Source organism: Epinephelus lanceolatus, chromosome 8 (assembly GCF_041903045.1).
Source record: "Epinephelus lanceolatus isolate andai-2023 chromosome 8, ASM4190304v1, whole genome shotgun sequence".
Lineage (NCBI taxonomy): Eukaryota > Metazoa > Chordata > Actinopteri > Perciformes > Serranidae > Epinephelus > Epinephelus lanceolatus.
Window position 1 is genome coordinate 33,110,593 of NC_135741.1, and position 21,221 is coordinate 33,131,813.

General features: G+C 40.1%; 1 protein-coding gene across 1 annotated transcript in view; it reads right to left on the bottom strand.

Moving 5' to 3' along the window:
• The window catches only part of ajap1 (adherens junctions associated protein 1), a 61,041-nt gene extending 40,210 nt beyond the window's left edge, over nt 1-20,831 (bottom strand). The window contains exon 1 of the mRNA XM_033629535.2: nt 19,989-20,831. Coding sequence (XP_033485426.2) covers nt 19,989-20,017 — 29 coding nt within the window. The 5' untranslated portion in view covers nt 20,018-20,831. The remainder of the gene's footprint in view (nt 1-19,988) is intronic.
• Between the last annotated feature and the right edge of the window lie 390 nt (nt 20,832-21,221).

Sequence of the window (21,221 nt, forward strand, 5' to 3'; positions counted from 1 at the left end):
ACTAGTTTCAGTAACTCAATGCCATCTCTAATTGAGTCTTTCTGTGTGTTATAAACCATTTATCAAAGTTTTTTACTGCTTATAAATGCTTAATTCGAGGACTCAAAGCAAAGTGTTACTGATTCTTTTTTATCGGCCTCTCTGAAAAGTCACACCCGTTCCTGGGGATTACTGTTCTAATCTAACACAAATCATTATCTACTGCAGAGCTTGCTGCTGTTTGGAACCTTTGTGAGCTTTACAGAGTTCAACAATCAATAATTTTATAGCATACCAAAAATAAAAAAGCATAAAAAAACATAAAAAACAGCTTGAGGTCCAACAGCACGTGTACTTACATCATTGCAACTTGCCATCTTTCATATCATGATATCCAAGAATGCTCTATTTTAAAGGAATGACTCACTCACAGGATGACCACTGGTAAATAAATTAGTCATGCAGTGTTACCTTAAATTCCTTAAGAAAACCTTCTTTTTCTCGCATTCCTCCACGGAAAATGGTCGACATATTGATTTTTTGATTGACTCAGGGATCATGTTCAACAACAGTAAAACTTCATCAAAACATCTGTTCAAAAACTCTCTCTCAAAAAGTCTTTCACCAGTCATTTGCTCAATACCTCCCAAACACATGCAGTTTAACTAATAAAGCAAATTATTCTATGAGTCTGGCTTTCAAGGGAGTGAGTTTCACTTTCAGTTCAGTTTACAACAGTAAGGTTTTAGAGAAAATGAATGTGTTTGGGAAGTAGTGAGCATACAACTGGATAAATATGACTTGGATTAAACTGCATGAGTTGTGTGAGAGTTTGCAAACTGATACTGTTGTTAGAGATGGTCCCCAGTCGATCAATATGTTTGCCTTTTCCCATGGAGGCATGCAAGAAAAACAATTTGTTTTAATGGATATACGGTAACACGGTATGGATTTGCAAATGGTCTGTATTATGAAGTCCTCTTTTAATTTCACTTTTTCAACTATTTTAGCTGTTATTAAGTGACAAAATATTACTGCTATTATTCCATTGTTGACTCATGATGGTTTAGGGGTTGTTTGTTAGAGGCTGCTGCATGTAAAAAGAGATGAATGAATGAAATTAATCTCCTTTGTAAAAACTATTATCCCTGTCTTGACAAATTGAATGAACTGCACCACCTACTGTTTTGTAATATGTTCCAGTACTGGATTTAGTAAGCAGTGTCATTACAAATGTCAGTGTGATTTTGAACGAGGTTGTTTTACTTTTGGAACGCAACCCTAAAGTTCTGATTTTACACTGGCTCTAATCAACTGGCTGTTTGATGCAATGCCCCGTGTTTTAATGTTGTTCATTGTAACAAACTCTTTACAAATGTAGAACAAAAACCATAAAAGTGTATGTCACTATCACACTGTATTCTTGTCCAATTCACCCAAACCCTCTACATGTGGTTATGACAACATGATGATGCGATCGTTTTGGTGCATCAGCAGCTCAGAGAGATTTCACAACCTGACATATTATTGCTGAGCCCTGGAAATAATATCTGAGTGAACCCACCATGTCTACAGTAAGTGCACCTCTCCGCTGTCCAGGAAACACATCCATCTTCTGCTCCACAGATCACTGCTTGGTCAGCTGAGACTGATGAATGTACAATACATAAATGACATCATGCACTGTCACACTGTGATAACAGATCTGAGCTCTCAACAATAGAGGAGGGTTCATGCCGTATTAGCATCACTGTAAAATCACGAGCGCATGAGGCCTTGGGGAGCTGAAAATGCCACTTAATCTCCCCAAAGACTGAACTGACCTCTAAAGAACACATGGACCACAACGCTGACGCACAATAAATAATTGCATCACTCTCACTTATTGGAAACGCCTCCAGTATACTGGTAATTGCCTTGCTGTATTATAAAAAAACATAAATTGACATCATATGGAAATGACTCTGACCCCTTTGGGATTAGTATGGGAACAGGTTTTTTTTTCATGCTGCAGCATATTGAGAAAAGAGGGCATGATAACAGTCCTTCTCTGCCCTTCCCAGTTCCATTAATTCCAGCATGTAGCTTTAAGAGAGTCTGACCCAGAATAATCACTGTTTTCAAGGGGAGGTCAGCAGAGATGCACTGTAAAGCTGAGACAGCCTCAAGTAGAGAAGCTCCAAACAATTAAAATTAACTATGGCACTCTTTGTAAAAAAAAATATGCAGTACAAGCAAAGATACAACACACCATCACAATAGCAAGTAGTTATTTCGGTTACTTTCAAAAGTAAGTAACTGAAATAAAGGGTTACAATCGCTCGCTGAAAAAGTGAACAAGTTGCGTTCAATTCTCCCTCTGAGACAGGTTTCTCTCCCAAAACCCTCGCCTCTTAGACTTATTAAAGAGCCTCAGACAGATTCTGAGCAGAATCACAACGACTGAGTACTGAGGACCAGGGTCACAATGGTGCCTTGTCACACTTCTGTTATACACCTTTACAGAAAAAAAGGTGGCTACAACCTGCAGTTCAAGAGGCAGAAGAGTGTTGAGTGTGACTGCCTTTCCCAATCCTTAGTCCTATTTCAAATGGTAATCCCAGCCTTCAAATACCTGTTATATGGGCACAATATGAATGTCATGGGTAACCTGTAAACAACATAGACCCATTTTGTAGCCATGTGCATCTTATGTTTACGAGGCAACCATACAGCTTAACTCCTAAGTTCGTGTTTTGAGCTGTCAGTCAATAAATTGTCTCAGGACATGGTGACTGATTTAAAGAGTAGTCTGTAATGCCATTAGCTGAAATTAATGGGGGGCTAGGTAAAAGCCTTTAAATATGTAGGTACTGAGATTAACAACAGTCTTGCATTTACTGATAGCAACAAGGTTATTATGGATCATTACGTCCTGTTTTTATAAGTCAGAATGTCAAGGACTGCCACCAACCTCATAACATTATAGAGACAGTGAGTAAGATGAGTGGAATTAAACAGGCATTAGCAACAGGACTTTATAATGATCTTAGCGCTGGATGATATGCTTTATAAATAATATCTTGACATTTTATGCTATGCCATGATATATGATATATATCTTGAAATGTAATAATCTATCTACAAATGCATAACTGTTTGATGTGTATAATTATACCAGTTTAATCATTCTAGTGACTGCTCTGAGTTTAGTAGGAGCACAGCAAATATATGACATTTCAGGTGGCTTTCTTTTCTAACTTTCACATCAGAATGTCCTGATGTTGTCTGAGTGACACTGTGAGGTGGTATAATATGATTCTTAAGCCAGACTGGATTTAAGAAATTCTTTATTATTAAGTTTGACTCATTATTGCCACAGTTGAAATTCAAATTGTTTTGAAAAACAGTTTGCAGGTGGTAGTTACCTATACTGTATTTTAGGGGCCGATGCCAATTCCAATATGAGGGAGTACAATCTTCTGAACCAATATACTGTTCGATATTGTTATTGTGACAAAGATACATAATGTGAGATGTCCTGTCAGTTATTGTCACGAATTATGGAGCAATATTTTTTTCATGGCAACTAAAGTGTCAGATTTTAAGTTATTTCAATGTAGAAATGTGGAACATTTACTTTGAAATAATTCTAAATTGATGCAGTAAAAATGCTCAATTTTTCTGTCTGTATGTAGTCTGAGATGTCCTCAACTCAAATTTATCAGCCATCATCAGGAATGGGAAACTTGTTTTATACTTCTAATTATAAAACCACTAGTTATATTTCCATACTGTTAAATGTATTTGCTTACTTCTTATTTTGAAAACCGGACATAGTCTCACATGTATCCTCCCACTTACTTTGCCAAGTCTGTCACTAGCTCTCCCTGTCAGCTCGATCTGGGCTGTTTGAAGGCATTATTCAAAGCAACACATATTAATGTCAGCATTTGGTCACAGAAATGTGAATGACTGGTGGCTTAACCGCAGTTCACTCTGCTACATTACTGACTGTGTACTGACATGCTATCGCTGGCTAGTTACCTCGTTAACATAGCAAACAGATAGGATAAGCATAAGTGACATGACGATTGTCAGTGAAGGAACTGGACTTTTACTATAAAGTAAAAAAGGAGGGGTAATTGTTTATTAACTTTCCAGTAATGTACTTTACAAACTAGTTTGCAACTAACTGTGAGGACACCACTTGACTCTGCTCTGCTGTCTGATCAGCTGTGATGCACATTCTGTCGGGGCTGAGAGTCTTATAGCAAGAGGAGGGCCCTCAAGCCTGTCTAGTGCTGGACTAATGTGTCGTGAGTAGTTTGTTAAGTTTTCTGTTTTCTGTTAGAGGACAGAAATGGGACTCTTAATTATGTGTTTGTTAAGAACATGGTGGCATATATTGGTAATTGACTGTTAGATTTCTTGAGTGCAGCTGTTTTTTCCTTTTAAAGGAAGTGTGATATTAAAAAGACATATCAGCGCATCAGTAAAATGGCAATGGCCTAAAGTGAGTATCAACAACTAGACCATTAGTAGAATGATGGTAAATATGTTGGGCTTTAATATATACACTATGTCCTTTATTTAACCTGGTGTGTGTGTGTGTGTGTGTGTGTGTGTGGGAGTATAAGAGGGACAGTGGGTCTGATGTAAACACAGCCTGCTGTTAATGCACAAATAAACGGTATGTCATGATTCTCCAAATCCATGAGTCAATTAGACTCTGAATGTTAAGGTCACGATTTGATTCCATTTTCAATTTAAACTTTTTTTTTCCAGCACTGAAGTCTATGCCATTGTTAGATTACTGACAGTTGATTAGTACAATTTAACAGATTATTGGTTTCATGCACCAACAACTGTCATTAAGATTTGCAAATTCAAAGGCTGCATGGTATCACTACCTGTTCTCACTCACAGGTCATTATATAGCACTCCAAACTACTGCAAAATAAAATAAAAACAATACATTTTTGTTTTCGTGTGTTCTTGTTCATACTGTGTGTAACACCGTGTGTGACAGCATGACTGTATATTGTGAACATGTTGACTGAATCACCAAGGCATCGTTTTGGAATACACTGGAGGTCTTTTAACGCACATGGCAATACATTTCTTTCTTGTTTGTCACAATCTGAATTTATTCACATAATACAGTTGAAATTTTGCACTGCAGTTCTTCTGTGAGTATGTGTGGGGTATAGCAGATGGTGGGGCTGAGGACTTTTGAGACGTCTAGATTATAGAGCAAAAGCAAGGCTCTTATGTTGAGCGACGCTTGCATAGAGCAAAACTCTCGAGGGGAGTAAGAGAATATGTGGGAGCTTCAATTCTACAAGCTCCAGAAACACACTTACTCACACACACACTCCCTGACCATTCTGCTCTCCTTAATACACCTGTCTCTCAGGTGTTCTTCCTCTTTTACATTGTTTTCTACACTGGGGACAACAAACAAATGACACCGTGGGTGGAGATTTAAAAAGAAAAAAAAAAGAAAAAAAAAAAAACCTCTGCATTATTTAAAGAATGAATAGCACAGGTGTTGATGGATTATTTATAGCATAAACACAATATTAATGACTTTTTTTTACCAGTTGTTTGCAAGTTTCATAACCTGTTATTCTCTTGTCTGATTACCTGTGGGAACTGACTTCTGCTGAGACCTACAGTGTTTGTAACAAACCTGATCACTGCATCTAAATTTGTATCTCGAATATTTTACCAAGTACTCTGGTCCATACTGAAGTGTGAGGACAACTATTGGATGGACTGTCATGAAATTTGGTACAAACTTTAAAGGCCCCTAGAGGATAAATCCTGTAAACTTTTGTGATTGTTTACCTTTCATTTAGCACTTTCAGTAGGGCAGTCCCACCTCACACTATACAAAAAATAAGACAGGTGTCAAAAGCTGTTTCTCTGCATTAAGGTTAACAGTACTTCGTCATTTGAATTACATCATTACAACATAAAACAAATGCAATCGAGACATAATATGTTCTTATAAAGTAATTCATTTAACCTTGGGTTATGAGAACTAATGATTTCCACACGCTAAAGAAAGTGCATGGATCAAATAAATATCTATGTTACGTCTCTGCAAGTAATCATTTGAGGACAAAGGTATTTACTATGGAAAAAAATGATTCACATTTGTATCCCTTTATTTTTGGCGATTTTTAAAATCATTTTTAAGTGGGTTAGGATAGAGTATTGTGTGACGTCAAAACAAAGCCAAAGCCAGAGAGCAGAAAATGGTGGACAGTCCAATGACATGAACCAACAGCTGCTTAAATAGCATCTCATTTCAGCCAGTCCAGCACAAACTCCCTACTGGATCAGCAAACTTTCTGTTGCTGCTGTGACAATGATTAAACCCAGGCCCCTGTGAACCCCAGTGCCTGTGTGTGGTCTCCTAATGGTTGAAAGTGAGGCAGAGGGACTTGGGGGTGCGTGAGCTAGCTAACTCATCTTATTTGTGGTTTGATAAACAGAGAGAGAGAGCGAAAGTGGGCTGAGGGGCTGAGCAATTTCCTGCACGCAGCTCAACAATGGAATAAGATTTATTCATTTTAAATACTAAAATAACTGATTTTGGTCAGTGTTGATTTTGTGGTGGCTGCCACAAATAAATCAATGTATGGGAATCACTGTAAGGACAGTTAAATGTAGCAGTTTAAGTACACCTTAAAAGTATAGATTTTTTTATACATTCTATTGTATGTGTACATTTAGTAAGTAAGTCAAATTTATTTAATGAAGAACATGTCACAGAGTCACAAAGTGCTCCACTGGAATAAAACTGTTAAAAATAAGACCATAAAAAATATTAGTTAATTCACCACTTTTCTATGCAGTACATGATACTAAAATAAAAGACAGACTGACTGACCTGAGTTGAAATATGCCACAATATACACAATTTCTAGAAGTGTGTAATTCAACTTTTTTTGCATGGTCTTGGTCTTGAAAATTGCAATACATATTAAATCAGGACCTGAGTATCATGCTAAATTGAATTAAGAAGTAAGCATATCACCCCAGCCCTAGTATTTACTCTTGCTACAGTGTGACAGAAAGCTATCCTGATCTCACCTCATTACCCTTCCACACTGTAATGCATTGTTCACTGAAACCTGACAGGCAGATCAGAACTACAGTACAGTGTCATCTCAGTGTCTCTGGAGAGATAAGTCCTAAATTGACTCCAATCAGCTCCACTTTCACAGGGAAATAAAATCCACACAAGGAAATAAAATCCACACAAGAGAGTAAATCCACACAAGACGGCGTAGTCATGCATAGAGTTTGAAAGAAACACCCAACTGTCATTTAGGGAAAATATACAGCCATTATAAAGGCTGAACTTTTCAGAGAAATGTGTTATTCATATGAAAAATATGGCAGGGCTGCCTTTCCAGTCCAATAAACTCAATAAACTGTTAATGATAAAGCAAATTGAAAATGTCAGAAGGTATACAGAATGCTGAAAGGAATTCTCTCCAACCTTGATGAATGGTGCTGCATATTGGATATTTATGAGGCTACATGGCTTCTTCCATTATTCCATTTAAAACTCATTTAACTGGCACCTGGCCCACAGTCCTGGACACAATAGAATCTGTTATGACACTGAAGGCAAACTTTAGCACATTGTTGAAGTAGTGCTTCACATATTTTCCGACTCAAAGGTAAATTCTCCACTAAAGCGAAGCACTAAGCCTAATTTATCACAATTGTCTGCAGGCCTTAATGTGTGTTAACAAGGTAACGTGTTTGAGAGAAAGAATGACAGTCAGAATACTTCCGCTATCAAATGACATTTTCACTCAATACAGCATGCAAAGCATTAGGACTTCTGTAGAGACATCAGCACCTTTCTTATCCACCATAATTCTCAGACAGTATCATATTGTGGCAGCAGCTCAAAATGGACCATTAGCAAAATGCTCTATTGTTATTTTAATCCAGTTCTGCTCATTTTTTCCTTTGCTTGGCACTTTTTTCCACTCGCTCTTCTCCCATTGTGCAAAGCACTTTTCAGGGATGAGGCTCCAACAGCCTTTTTATTTCTGAGAGAAGATCATGGGGGTGGCAGATTGCGGAGGTTTGGGTCCTGATTCCTGAAACTCACTGCTGATAAACCTTTTGTTTTGTACTGTGTGCATATTTTTCAAAACCAGATGTTAGTCTGGCACCACTTCAGACATGGATGAGAATGCATTTTATGGTTATTAAATCCCATCACACACATAATTATTGAAAGCTGCTATAAGTGATGTTCTTGCATTTCTAATGTATCAAAAGATGATTTGAAAACAATCAACCTCATTCACAAACAGTGCATACATGTAAATCTGTTCTTGAAGTGTGCATTCAAAGGTTTTAGTAGAAATCTTGGATTCATCAATATTTTCTTTCCTGACTTTATTCCTACTCCGTGAACAAATTTAGAATCAACTCATACCATACATACACACAAATGATGAAGGCCCAGCTGTCTCAGAAAATCTAAACACACCTTTTAACTAAATGCATCACAACATATGAAAACCATAATCATCTAAAAAGTCTCTAATGGACAGTATTTAAAACTGTTAAATTACTAATGCATTGGTCAATTGTTTCAGATAACTATGAAACTGACACTCTTTCATCCTCATTAATTATTAATTTAGAAATTAAACTATGAAATCGGAGTGTGCCAGTTTTTATTTTATAGAAATTGTGCATATGTTCATTTGTAGCCAACTGGTTAATTGGTAGCCTACATGCATGCAGGGTATATAAAATACTCCGATCTACCTCCAAGCACGTTTCAAGATGGTCTATCTAACCTTGCTGGAAGATATTACAGTTTGTGCCTTCAAGAGATGTTTGAACATGTTTGAGGAAAGTGACTAGCCTTGTGTGCATCGAAACAACTTCATCGCTTTCTCACAGAATAGGCAAACAAACAGTACAAAAATGGGGGCGTGGCAGTGTGCTGACTGCAGATAGTGGGCACGTGTTTGTCAATTTAGACACAGTGGTAAGAACAAAATCAGCTGGTGCACACGTGAATCCGACAGGTTTTGTGTGCACACTTATTTTATGTGCAGAGTAAGAACGTTTCTATGCACAAAATTAGCACAGGAGGCCCAGTGTGAGTATTTACAGGAGAAGAATACTAAATATGTAGTATACATAGCACATGATAAAGTGGCAAGATTAAGATCAGGGTTAGGGTTAGGGTTAGACATTGGGGCACTGACCTAACACTAACCCTAATACTTAGTACTAGAAACCCTAATACTTAATACTAGAAATGTATTTGTACACACACACACACACACATACACACACACACACACACACACACACGTATATTCGACAACTCGAGTTAAAATTAAAAGACTCCAAACTGTAAAACTAAAATTCTTTCAAAATGGAGGCTTTAAGGTTGCTGAGAACAATAATTTCCTGCATTTACAACTTCACTCTCTTCTTCCCTGTCTTCCCTTGGCAGCTGGATTCATAAGATCACTCATGAATCAAAAGATCACATGAGAATCCAGCCCTAATTTGCTACAAAGCATGTCCCAAATGCCTTTTTTTTAACCCCAGGGAGGTGACGGAATGACACACTCACCTCTGCCTGACTGTCTGATTGGCTTCCGCTGATATTCTTAACCTAACCTTACCAATCTCACTCCTTATGCCTAAACCTAACCAACCAAAAAAGCCTAACCTAAACAACCAATGAGGGCAATGAGCACAAACCCATCAGAGTGAGAGTAGGGTGGATCATGTATTTGCTATTAAAGGAAAAACAATATTGGCAAATTGTTTCTACTCCCACAGTAGAAACAGTATTGCCAAATCTCTAACTGTGGACACATTCCTACTGTCATATCACCGAACTCTATGTCTTGTGATTATGAAATGCAACAGTCATGTAATTTAGTTAGTTCGTTAGTTATCGTAAGGACATGGTCATTGTAGACAAGATGTAAGAGAGTGTAAAAGACAATTTGAAGGGTTTTTATGAGCTACTTTACTTTACTGAGCTCATACATCACTTGTAAGGACTTAGTCTAAATTCCAGCGCTCATAAGACATTTAAATGTCATGAGCAGGGTCTGCAAGAATAAATACCAAATACTTCGACTGTGTAACTCCTGGAAAAAAGCTCATGACATTTTATGATATAATTATGATGATCATTATCCTATGATTATATTATCTCATGGTGATTTATAGCTTTATGACCAACATTTCTGCATTTTTTTCTAATCAGTCACATGCATGCACCAGACACTTAAAGGGCCAGTGTGTAAAATGGGTTGAAAACAGTGACATCAGTGGTTGTTTTTATTTTCATATTATTGTTGTTAGTCACTATTAATTCTTACTAATTTTTCATGTTTTGATGTTTTGTGTTTCTGTTGTAATATTATTATAAGGTGGAGGCTTCTAATAAGCCCATCGTGGTTTTTTGCCTCTCCCTGCACCGTCTTGTTATCATTTGTTGTGTTTCATGTGTATTTTTTAATTGTGCAAAATAAAGAACCTAAGAACCTAAAATTCTAGATTGCAGGGCTCACTCGCTCACCCCTCCCATCGGGTAAATGACGGTGGCCTCGTAGGGACAAAAAGCCTTGCGCATGAGTTTTTCAGGAGTAGGTCTATCTAGCGACGAGGTGAATATTTATTTAGAAATCTAAACCATGTTACGATATTGTAATGAATCCCTCACGAGCAGGAGACCAGAGGAGCGTTTGGGGAAAAAGGCTAGTTTATTTGAGCACTCCAAAAACTCCAGTAACACTCCAGGGGGTAAAAGACTCCGTCCCAAACTCTGACTCTTCTAGCGTAACAGACACACTTCATACACACATACTCGTTTACCATACCGAGTGGGGACCCCCCTCCCCTCTCTGCTCCGCCAGTCTCCAGTCCGCACACTGACTGACAGCGTAGCAGGTAAACAGAGCTCAGCTGTTTATTTAGCCTAGCAATATCTCCGGACTATAGTAGCTGCAATGGACGACTTTGAACGCAATTTTGAAGAGTTTCTTGTTGCGGACACAGACCCAGAGCCATACCTGTTTGAGCCGGAGCATACAGATGAGGAACTCCATGTGTTTGATGCTGAGCGGGCGAGAAGAGAGGCTGAATGCACAGAATGGGATTCGGCGCTACTGCTACCATCGTTGGGGAGATATATCATCAGGAAGAAAAGCGCCGCAGAGAGTGCATCACAAGGAGTGAAGTTGCGTCTGCTTTTCCTTGCAGATGACGGTTCGGGTTCATTCTCTCCTGTTGCGTGGTAAGTGTGGTCCATTCGCAAACTTTATAACTAAAAAAAATCTTTTCACTACTCTCTATCGACGAACTACTAACACTCTCTGCTGTTTCCTCCTCCTTCTTCCTTCCTTCCGCTGTCTTCATTGGTTTATTTATACACGCAAAACGCGTTCTCTGGCTGGCTGGATTGTCCGCTCGGTCTGCCGTACATACATGGCGGCGCAAGATAGCGACCTCTCTAAAGCAAGGCCCTTGATATATATATATATATATATATATATATATATATATATATAAACATAATTATAAGGCTACGAAAACCAAACGAATTTTATTTTATAGCGATTATACACTTGTATAAACATATTAATGGGTAGAATATTCAGATTCAGATTCAGATTGACAATAAACCATGCCAAATATTACACACTGGCCCTTTAAGCAAACAGCAATTTGTCCCTAGCTGTTGGCTGTATTTGCACTGCAGTTATGGAAGTATTTGCATTTCCCGCTGAAGGGGTTCATCCTCCGTCTACTAAAATTTGGAGCTGTGATACCTTTGAGTCTCCGTTTTCAGCCTGTTGAATATGCAATGCCTTTGTTGGAGCTGAAGAAGGGCTGTGTGCTCAAGCTCTCAGACTAAACGACAGGGCAAATATAGCCCAGCATGCACACACACACACACACACACACACGTGCACAAACAGCTCAATGGTGGCAAACTCTATTGCCAAGATACACAGAAACCACATCGCTTTTTCCCACTATGTTGTGTTTCTAATTTGTCGATTACGGTGGCTAAATCCTCCTAGATCCTGCTCCAACTATGTGACATGCGTGTGATAAGCATTGAGACTGGCCAGGTGTTCACAAGTGCTGCTCTCATCTTCCAACAATCAACCACAACAGACATGTCACTCAGGTATTCTAATCATAATAATTATACATTTCATTTATAAAGCACTTTTCAGGATACTCAAAGACACTTAACATGAGGTAAAATGATCACAGAAAACACACAACACATACAGACATGTAGACTGCAACCTGCTGAAGCTTCTCCCATGTGCTAAGCATGAACTCCAGGTTAGGATTCCTTTAATATTCAATTGTTCAGGAGGCTTGTTTTAGCAAGAGCTGAATTATCTGAAGAGGTCTTTTCCTCTCCAAAACAAACAGACTAGGTGATTAAAACTGGTATGGAGCTCGAATGGAGTAGTTTCATGCTACAACTCAGTGTTTCTAAAATGCAGTTTGGTATGCTGAAGACGTGCCACTCCCACAGCACCTGCTAATGTGTGCTCACCTTTCTCCCTGATAACTTAAGATCCAGACAGTTATGAGGTTTTTATCAGGAGCTTCTTCCTCTTCTTCTCCAAAACAAGCAGACAGTGTCTGAACTTTTTGACTGATCTACCAAGGAGATGAAAAAATCCCCCAGCCAAGCATATTTTACACCAGCCAAAAAAATAAATTGCCTTTTTGTGTCACATTTACAATTGTTTCATTGCATTTGATTGAGATAAGGCATTATGTTGAATACCAAAGGCCAGAGCAAATGAAGCAAAATGATTTTAATGTATTGGACAACTCAATGTGAATAAGTTCCCTAAGGTGAGCTGTGATGCAGTGTGTATGTCTGGGGCTTTTATTGTGAAAGATAAGAATGGAGGGAGTGAAGCTAATGCACTGCGGCAGTGTGGGAGGCAATAAAGAGTTTGCCATCTTGGTTCAAACTAAGGAGCCTCTGTGTTATCATTTTATTACCTAAGTATGGGCCCAACAATCACTAGCAGCAGACTGGCTGCAAGTGATCATTTAGCAGATCGGCTGATGTTCCATATGGCAAAACTGGGAGTGTGTGTGCAGGTGTGTGTGTGTGTGTGTAACAGACAGCACAAGGGCAGCCTAGCAGCAACAGAGCAGTGCATCCCTAAATGACACCAAAACGTGGTAGAGACTCTCAGCATAGTTCTTTTTTTATTACATAACTATTTTGGTACAAACATTTACCCACCAGTGTGGCACATAGCCTTCCAAGATTTACTCACTAAATGGAAAATCTACCCACATTTGGCACTTGGTGGGTGTAAATTTTGGATGCTGCAAATGGACTAACCAGTAAAAACACAAACAAAAGCAGTTCCACTTATAAATTTAGTGTTTTTCTGATGCTGTGCAGCAGGTTGTGGAGGGGCTGCTAACTACTGTGTTCGACCCGAAAACACAAAAACATGAATGGCCCTATTTAGAGCCGGTGTTTGGTTTTTTGTTCTGGGCTACTGTAGAAACATGGTGAACTCTGTAGACAAGAATCTGCTCACTTTGTAGATATAAAAAGCTCATTCTTAGGCAAAGAAACCATGACGATTCTTATTTTCAGGTGTTTATACACTTAAGAAAACATACTTATTTTAATATATTCCATTTCTACCAATGTATCTCCCTTAAATCCAACAAACTGCACCTTTAGGTTGACTTAAATAAACAAGATCTCCATTTCGATAACCCATTTAACTCTTATTTTGACTCTGTGAAAACAGAATTAAACATACTTCTATCCCTCGGGCAGAGGCATTAAAATATTTAGTTATCTATAAGCAACATGTATAACCTTTAGTAGGATGATGAGCATGATCTTATCTAGGATCCTTTGAACATGCAAACAAAATAAGTAACTTCTCTAGAGATCTAAAACGTTGGTGGGGGATGCTGAGAATCATCTTTTTAGATACACAATCTCCTGTTTTGACCTTTTCTTTTGGAGAATGCCAGTGTGCTGCAGTACAGTACCTGTCTTCCACTGGACTTCTATAATATATTTTCTCCATTTTAAAAATGCACTGTTTGGAATTATCTCCGTGCGTTGGTTGTGTTTTTTTAGACTATCAGCTGCATGTGGTTGTGTAGCTTTGAAAAATACAGGCTCTGAGGTGTAGGAGTTGAGCTCTCCTCTGTAGATATCCTGTATTAGGGAGATAAATACCACAGTTGGCTCTCCAAAGAGTTGCACAGATTTATGGATTGCTTCTGTGCAGCAGGCCTCTGGGAAGCAAATATTCTATGAAATCTTCCAAATGTTTTGGTACTGTGCAACACACACACACACGCACACACACATGCACACATAGAGAGAGACAGACAGACTCCATCCATGCCTGTAAGGCTGAGCTGCGGCAGCTGCTACTATGGTTGTAGCGTAAGAAATACTGTAGCATTGCTGAATTCGGAACATAATTCATAGAGGAAAACAAACAAAAAATAAAATGGGCGGGGTGGATGGAGTGTGTATGTGTGGTTTGAGGGGGTCTAAGATGCAACAGCCAAGGGTGTTGCATCATCCCATTAATTACTCCCACTGCACAATATCCTCCACTACAGCCTACATGACCCACATGCTCAGAAAGATAAGCGGGGCTGTAAAGAGCATGGGAATAGGGTGAAAAGGGGGGGGAAAAGGGATCAGACGATCAGGACAATGCTCCAATCAACTCAGCCCCTCACTGTCAAAGTTTTTATTTCAGCCTATGTCTCGATCCACATCAATTACCACTGAGTTGCTGGGAACAAAATAAAGTGGGGGGGGTGGGGGGGGTCTTTTTTTTCATTTATGAAGTATTTTAGTGAAAAGTGGTCCACTGAGAGTGCCCCCCCCCCCACCCACCCCCCCAGCGCCTAGAGAGGGCCAGTTAGTGGGAAGGGCCATGACGGATAAATCTGATCCTTTGTAGAGGCAGTATTGATCCAGCAAAAGCTCACTACATGAATCAAGTATGAGCTCTGTGCTGTTAGTTCCTTCACTCTGCAAGATGGATGTGCCTTGGTGCAATAGAAACACACACTTTCTCATGTAACCCAAACTGGACAAGCTGGTCATTAAAGCCAATCAGGCTGAGGGCTGCTAGCACATCAGTGGCAACTTGGACTTGAATGTTGGGATTTTAGTTTAGGAAGAAATCCGTGTCATGGTTAGCTCAAATAGCTCATAGATAATATGTGAGTTTGAAGTAAAGTGAGCAAAATACTGCAAGATACATTGACATATTTAACCCTTTTTCCAATTCTTAAATGATCTTCATTAAGGTTAGACCAATTCCTTAAACTGTCACCCATTTAAACCTGCATGGAAATCTGCCTTAAGAAGCTGTTAGCCCACCTCTGTACAACAATTAGTTTTGTACGGGTTTTAGTGGAGAGCTTTATGGTCCCATGATGGTCTAAATCCTGTTTCACAGGGTTTTCAAGTCCAAAAAGAAAAGTAATATACTTATAATCCTTATTATTTAAAGTTCCAGTGTGTAGGATTTAGGGGATATATTGGCAGAAAGGGAATATCATAACTTTATTGTATAACAATCTCCTGATAATGAGAATCATTGTGTTTTTGTTACCTTGGAATGACCAGCGTGACCAATGCCCAGAATGGACAAACCAAACACTGGCTCTAGATAGGGCCATCTGCGTTTTCACGTCGGTCTCCATAGTTAGCAGCCCCCCCTTGCCAAAGGCATCAGAAAAACTTTTTTTTTTTTTTTTTACATGAAACTTCTTTATTCAGTGTTTTACCGCTTTTAATCACCTGGTACATTTGTTTTGGAGAGGAAGAGACCTCTATGGACAATGTGGCTCCAGCTAAAACCTCCTGAACAATGAACACTGAAGGTGGAAGTTCATGCTTGGCAGACAGGAGAAGTTTCAACTGGTTGCCATCTGCAATCCTCACTGCTAGATGCAATTAAATCCTTTAAATTACTTCTTCAATATTTAGAAAAACAACCTTGGCCAATAGAGATTGATTAAAGTATTTTAAGCATTCAATGCAGTTATGTGTCATGGTGGGAAAATTAACTTTACAATGGCCGTTACTGTCCAATTTTGCCGACAGTATGTCTCTTCTCTCCTAACTGCTTTGCCGGTCAATGACGAGACATTTATGGTTCACCCCTGTCCTTACAAACAGCAAGTTTTTCTCTCCTTCTTCTTCTTATAGATGAACCGGCATCCATGTCTGTTTTGTCTCTTACACTATTTCACTGGGACAACCTGTTCCGGTCCTTCTGGATTTAACAGACTGCTGAGCACAGGGTGTTTACGACGCACATGCACACACACACTCGGAGACACACACATCTCCAGAGGATAGGATCTCAGAGAAGCAACACAGCCTATTTCACTGCAAATTAGGTTAATCACGCTCCAGAGAGGCCCAGTTAATAACCCTCATAGAGGCTATTAGGATGGCACCTAAATCACAGGAATATCTGAATATCTGATGGACCCTTTCACAGTAATGCCACGTTTAGCCTGGCAGTTCTGGTAGAGCTAGTGAGGACGGCGACTGGTCATACACCCTAAGCAGCTTTAGACTGATGAGGTTGTGGAAGAGCAATTGTTTCTTCCCAGAGAAAACACCTCAGTGTGGAGTATAATGTATTAGGAACCCTGTTTCATTAAGCCAGCCATATTAATCAGAATAAGACTGTCAAATACAAATCGGTTTTCTTTGTTAAGCAGGAATAAGACACAGAATACTAACACGTGATCACCAGGAATACCACATACTGTAGTGCACAGAATTCCTGCGTTCTTGTAGCTCATGATTCATTAAAGCCACCTTATGTCTTTTTCTCACTGTATATTCTATATGTAGAGTCCGTCTGAACTAACACTCATACCACTTGACATTATCACAGTAACCCTATCCCCATTAATGACAAGAAGGTATCCAGGCCAGAAAAAGCTGGACACGTGCAAGAACAGTCACCTGCGCTTAACAGATCTGTCGCAGGCGAGTGGAAACTGACAAATGAAGCCCTTCTTAGAGGCAACTGGTGTCTCTGGCAGTAATATTCCGCAGCTGCAGTGTGCCGAGGCCTGATAGCATCTCCAGTGCCTCAGCGGTATGAGAGCTCACCGTGGGGAACCTAAAACTGTGTGACGTTCATGAAAGATTGAGCCCGGAGATGCCAAGCCTGAGAGAGATGAATCCCTACTGGTTAACCCTCTAGTGAGACATTCTCTGGTTTAGAGCTTGTTATAATTCTGTACCATCACAGGCACTCGCATCTCAGATCAAAACTAAATTCATCTTCTTTGAGATACATTTATGAAACTTCAGAAAGCCATTATGTTGCATTTAGGTCGTACAGGATGTTTGATACTGGTGTACTGTATCTTCCAATTGGCACTTTTTTTTTCTTATTTTCATTAGCATCCTATGTAACAGTTCTATGGTTCAGTACTTAATGCTACAGGGAGAATTTACCATCGCACATCATTTAAGCCAATTAACAAACCTTCATTTATTGATTCCAGCTTCACAAATATGAGGATTTGTACCTTTTCTCTTTTTTTATATAATTTGCAAACCGGATATCTTTGGACTTCCGCTTGGCAAAAAAAAAGAGCATTTGAGGATGTCAACTTTAAATTGTGCATGTATAACAATTTGCTTGAAATAACTAGTTTGAATGACTTCATTCATTCATTCATTCATTCATCTTCTAACCGCTTCATCCTCTTGGGGGTCGCGGGGGGGCTGGAGCCTATCCCAGCTGACATCGGGCGAGAGGCAGGTCGCCAGACTATCGCAGGGCTGACACATAGAGACAAACAACCATTCACGCTCACATTCACACCTACGGACAATTTAGAGTTATCAATTAACCTAGTCCCCAATCTGCATGTCTTTGGACTGTGGGAGGAAGCTGGAGTGCCCGGAGAAAACCCACGCTGACACGGGGAGAACATGCAAACTCCACACAGAAGGGCTCCCACACCCGGGATCGAACCAGCAAACCTCTTGCTGTGAGGCGACAGTGCTAACCACCACACCACCGTGCCGCCCAGTTTGAATGACTTAATTTTGTGAAATGATATCATGATACCATCATATCACTCCACTTAAAGTCGATAAGCGATGATACAAAATTACCCCCCAGCCCAAGTCCAAAGAGCGTCTTAATGATACAGTTTGCGCAGATTACATAAAGAGTATCTACAGTGGTTGTCTTCTAAATCCTTGGTTTAAATCTCATGAGGAATCCATCCATCCATCCTTCTCTCTAGGTCTGCTAAAGTCAGAGCTGTTGCATTTACGCCCACATATCAAGTTTCTGTAGGTGGTCTGTTCTTTGTCTGTTCCAACAGGTACAGAAACCTTCTCTGCACATGCTCGCTGCCTATTTCTTCTGGTGCTTATTCAGAAAAACAAACTAATAATGTCAAACACAGGCCGTACTGGAAAGCAAGACTTTATCCTACTCACTAAATGTTTACGAAATCTAACACTGCCATCACTATCTGATAATAAATAGCAAAGGCAGACAATACAGGCTTTTAGCCTGTGATGACAAACAACAATCTGGAACATAGTGAATTACTACAAATAAGAAGTCCTAACAGCGGTGCCCGTTCATCCCACAACCCATTTTGACATTCCACATCGTGTCAGCAAGCGACAGGGAAATTTCTGAGGATGGAAATTGGTTTCTCTGTGCCAGTGACCGATCCATCTAAAGATACAGGACATAAATGCATTTCATTTCATCATCTTATACAACTGCTCTGTCTACGGCGTGTATAGCCATTACCCTGCGAGGTCAGCCCTAAGATGTACAGTGTGTGTCATGCATAATAAATGAGTGGCTGCAAATGGGCAGGAATTAGAGCCACCGGTGGGAATGAGATCCAGCAGGTGGCAAGAGAATCTCACCGCTGGCAGGTTCGGTCTCATTTCACAGCGTGTCATTACCTCTAAACCTATTTTACGGCAAATGAATGAGCTCAATTTTAGCTTTTGTTTGCAGACTCCCAAACTGAGTCAAAGTCGGTGGACTGGTCTTCACAGTGATTCAGTTTAGAGGCATAATTTTATTCATCATGAAAACAAGGAGAGGATCCATTTGTGATGTTCTCTGACTTGAAATGTTTCGCTGTGATATAAAGGAGAAGGAGAGAGGAAAGTGAGGTGACGTTGGGGATGAATGAGCTTACCTCTCCATCCATGCAGTCTACATACCATCCTCTCCTCTGCTTTGGATAAGCAGTTCTCAGTACATACACCCACTGCTTCCTTTTTGGGGTGGTGGTGGTGATGGTGGGGGAGTTATATATCTTTTATCTTTCTTCACCTACAATTCCACCGACTAATTACCTTATACTATTAATGATGTGTTCCTGTTTGAGCGTGTGCATGTGTTTGTTCTCACAAGTGAGGAGGAGCTGACAGACCTAACCTTGAGGCTGTCTATGCGCGTGCGTCTGTACACGTGTGTTTTTGATCGCGCGCGCGCGCCTGTGAGTGTATGTGTGTCGCTAGCGCCGTGCTGTTGGCGACCCCCAGCGTACAGATGTGAGATTTTTCGATCATATTTCTTGCTTCAAACATCACAAAACATATCCACATGAAGCCTCTGCCTTATTATATCTCAGTATCAACACCACGACGGGAAATAGTCGGTGTATTTGAAGAAGTTTAGTGCACGAGGACCTACGTTTGTGTTTTTACAGCCCTATAGATAGCCTACATATAACCTAACCCACTCATCAATTCCAGCAGACTCTCATAACTTGCAGTGGCGTAGATTAAAAAAGAGACAACATGTTGTCGAACAGCGGCGTCAAATGTGAAACAACATGAAACAACGTCTACATTTTTCGGTGCCACAAAGCATTTGCAAATTCCTGAGTATTTAATATACAATGATATAAAAATGTTAGTGTCTTACCTGCGCGCAACACTCCGTTTTATCCACATTTTTCTCGACTGCCGAATCCGACTCAGTCCTCCAGGTATCCTCCCATTTAGATGGGTTTCCTCCAAAGTCGACAATAGCTGATAAAAGCACTCAAGTGACGGACCTTACTCCGGCTGTCAGTAACGCAACCATTATTTAAGCCATATCCTTCAACGTTGCGCACATCAAATTCCTTCAACAGCGCTGCCAAATCCCACTCAAAATACCAGAACAATAGTCAGGTGTCTTTCAAGTTGCACGTCAATTGTTCTTTAATCTTCCTCCTTATCAGGTAAACGGAGAGAGGGGGGCTCGCGCGTGCAGGCTGACAGGTGAGCGGGAAAACCGACAGAGGTACCCTCAAACTTTGCCTTCACGGAAATCTTTCATATCCCCCCTCGGCTGTAGAGACAAAGATGTAAGGTGCGGAGAGCAAAAACAAGGCATGTAGTTGGCATCCTCGTCGCTGAAATGACAGCGCACCTTCTCCTACATTGTTGAAAGGCAGATGAACGTCCAAAAAAATTGGGGGGCGGAAGATGAGGATGCTCGGTGTCTCTGAAGCACGGAGGAGACAAGTCACCGCTGGCAGGGGGTCCTCATTATCTACTCACGTCTCTGGGGGGGTGTTGAGCAGTGCGGAGGGGTTAGACTTTGTAAAAAAAAAAAAACATTAAAAATTAATAAATAAAAAATAAAATAAAAAACAGGTGCAACTGAAAAAAGGAAGAGGGGAAACGACGAAGGAGGATCCTGGAGGTTGAGAGTTGTTTCCGAGGAGTTGGACAGAGGGGAAATGAGAGTTTGTCATCAGAGAGGAGGGGAGGCTGATCCGTCTCCTGCTTCTTCTCTTCTCTCAGACTGACGAACGACCTGCCTGCTGAGCCCCACGCTGCCGTGACGTCATTTTAAAGCCAAATATGTCATGTGCTTGAGTGTCTCACGTCACATGGGTGGAGTGTCTCACGGCCCGTCAATCTCACACTCAGGAGTGTCAGATTAGGTTTGACAAGGAGCAGCACTGGCCAGTACAGCAGAGAGCAGCATGCATGGGTGGCTGTGAGAGCCAGGAGAGAGAACTGCATAGAAACTGCTGGAAATAAGTTACAGCACTATGTAAACAACATATAGTCACATCAGCTGGTAGCCAGGACCATCTTATAGATCCTTGGACTAATAATGTATGATGCAATCTTTTGTGTCCTGAGATTTGGGGCATGATCT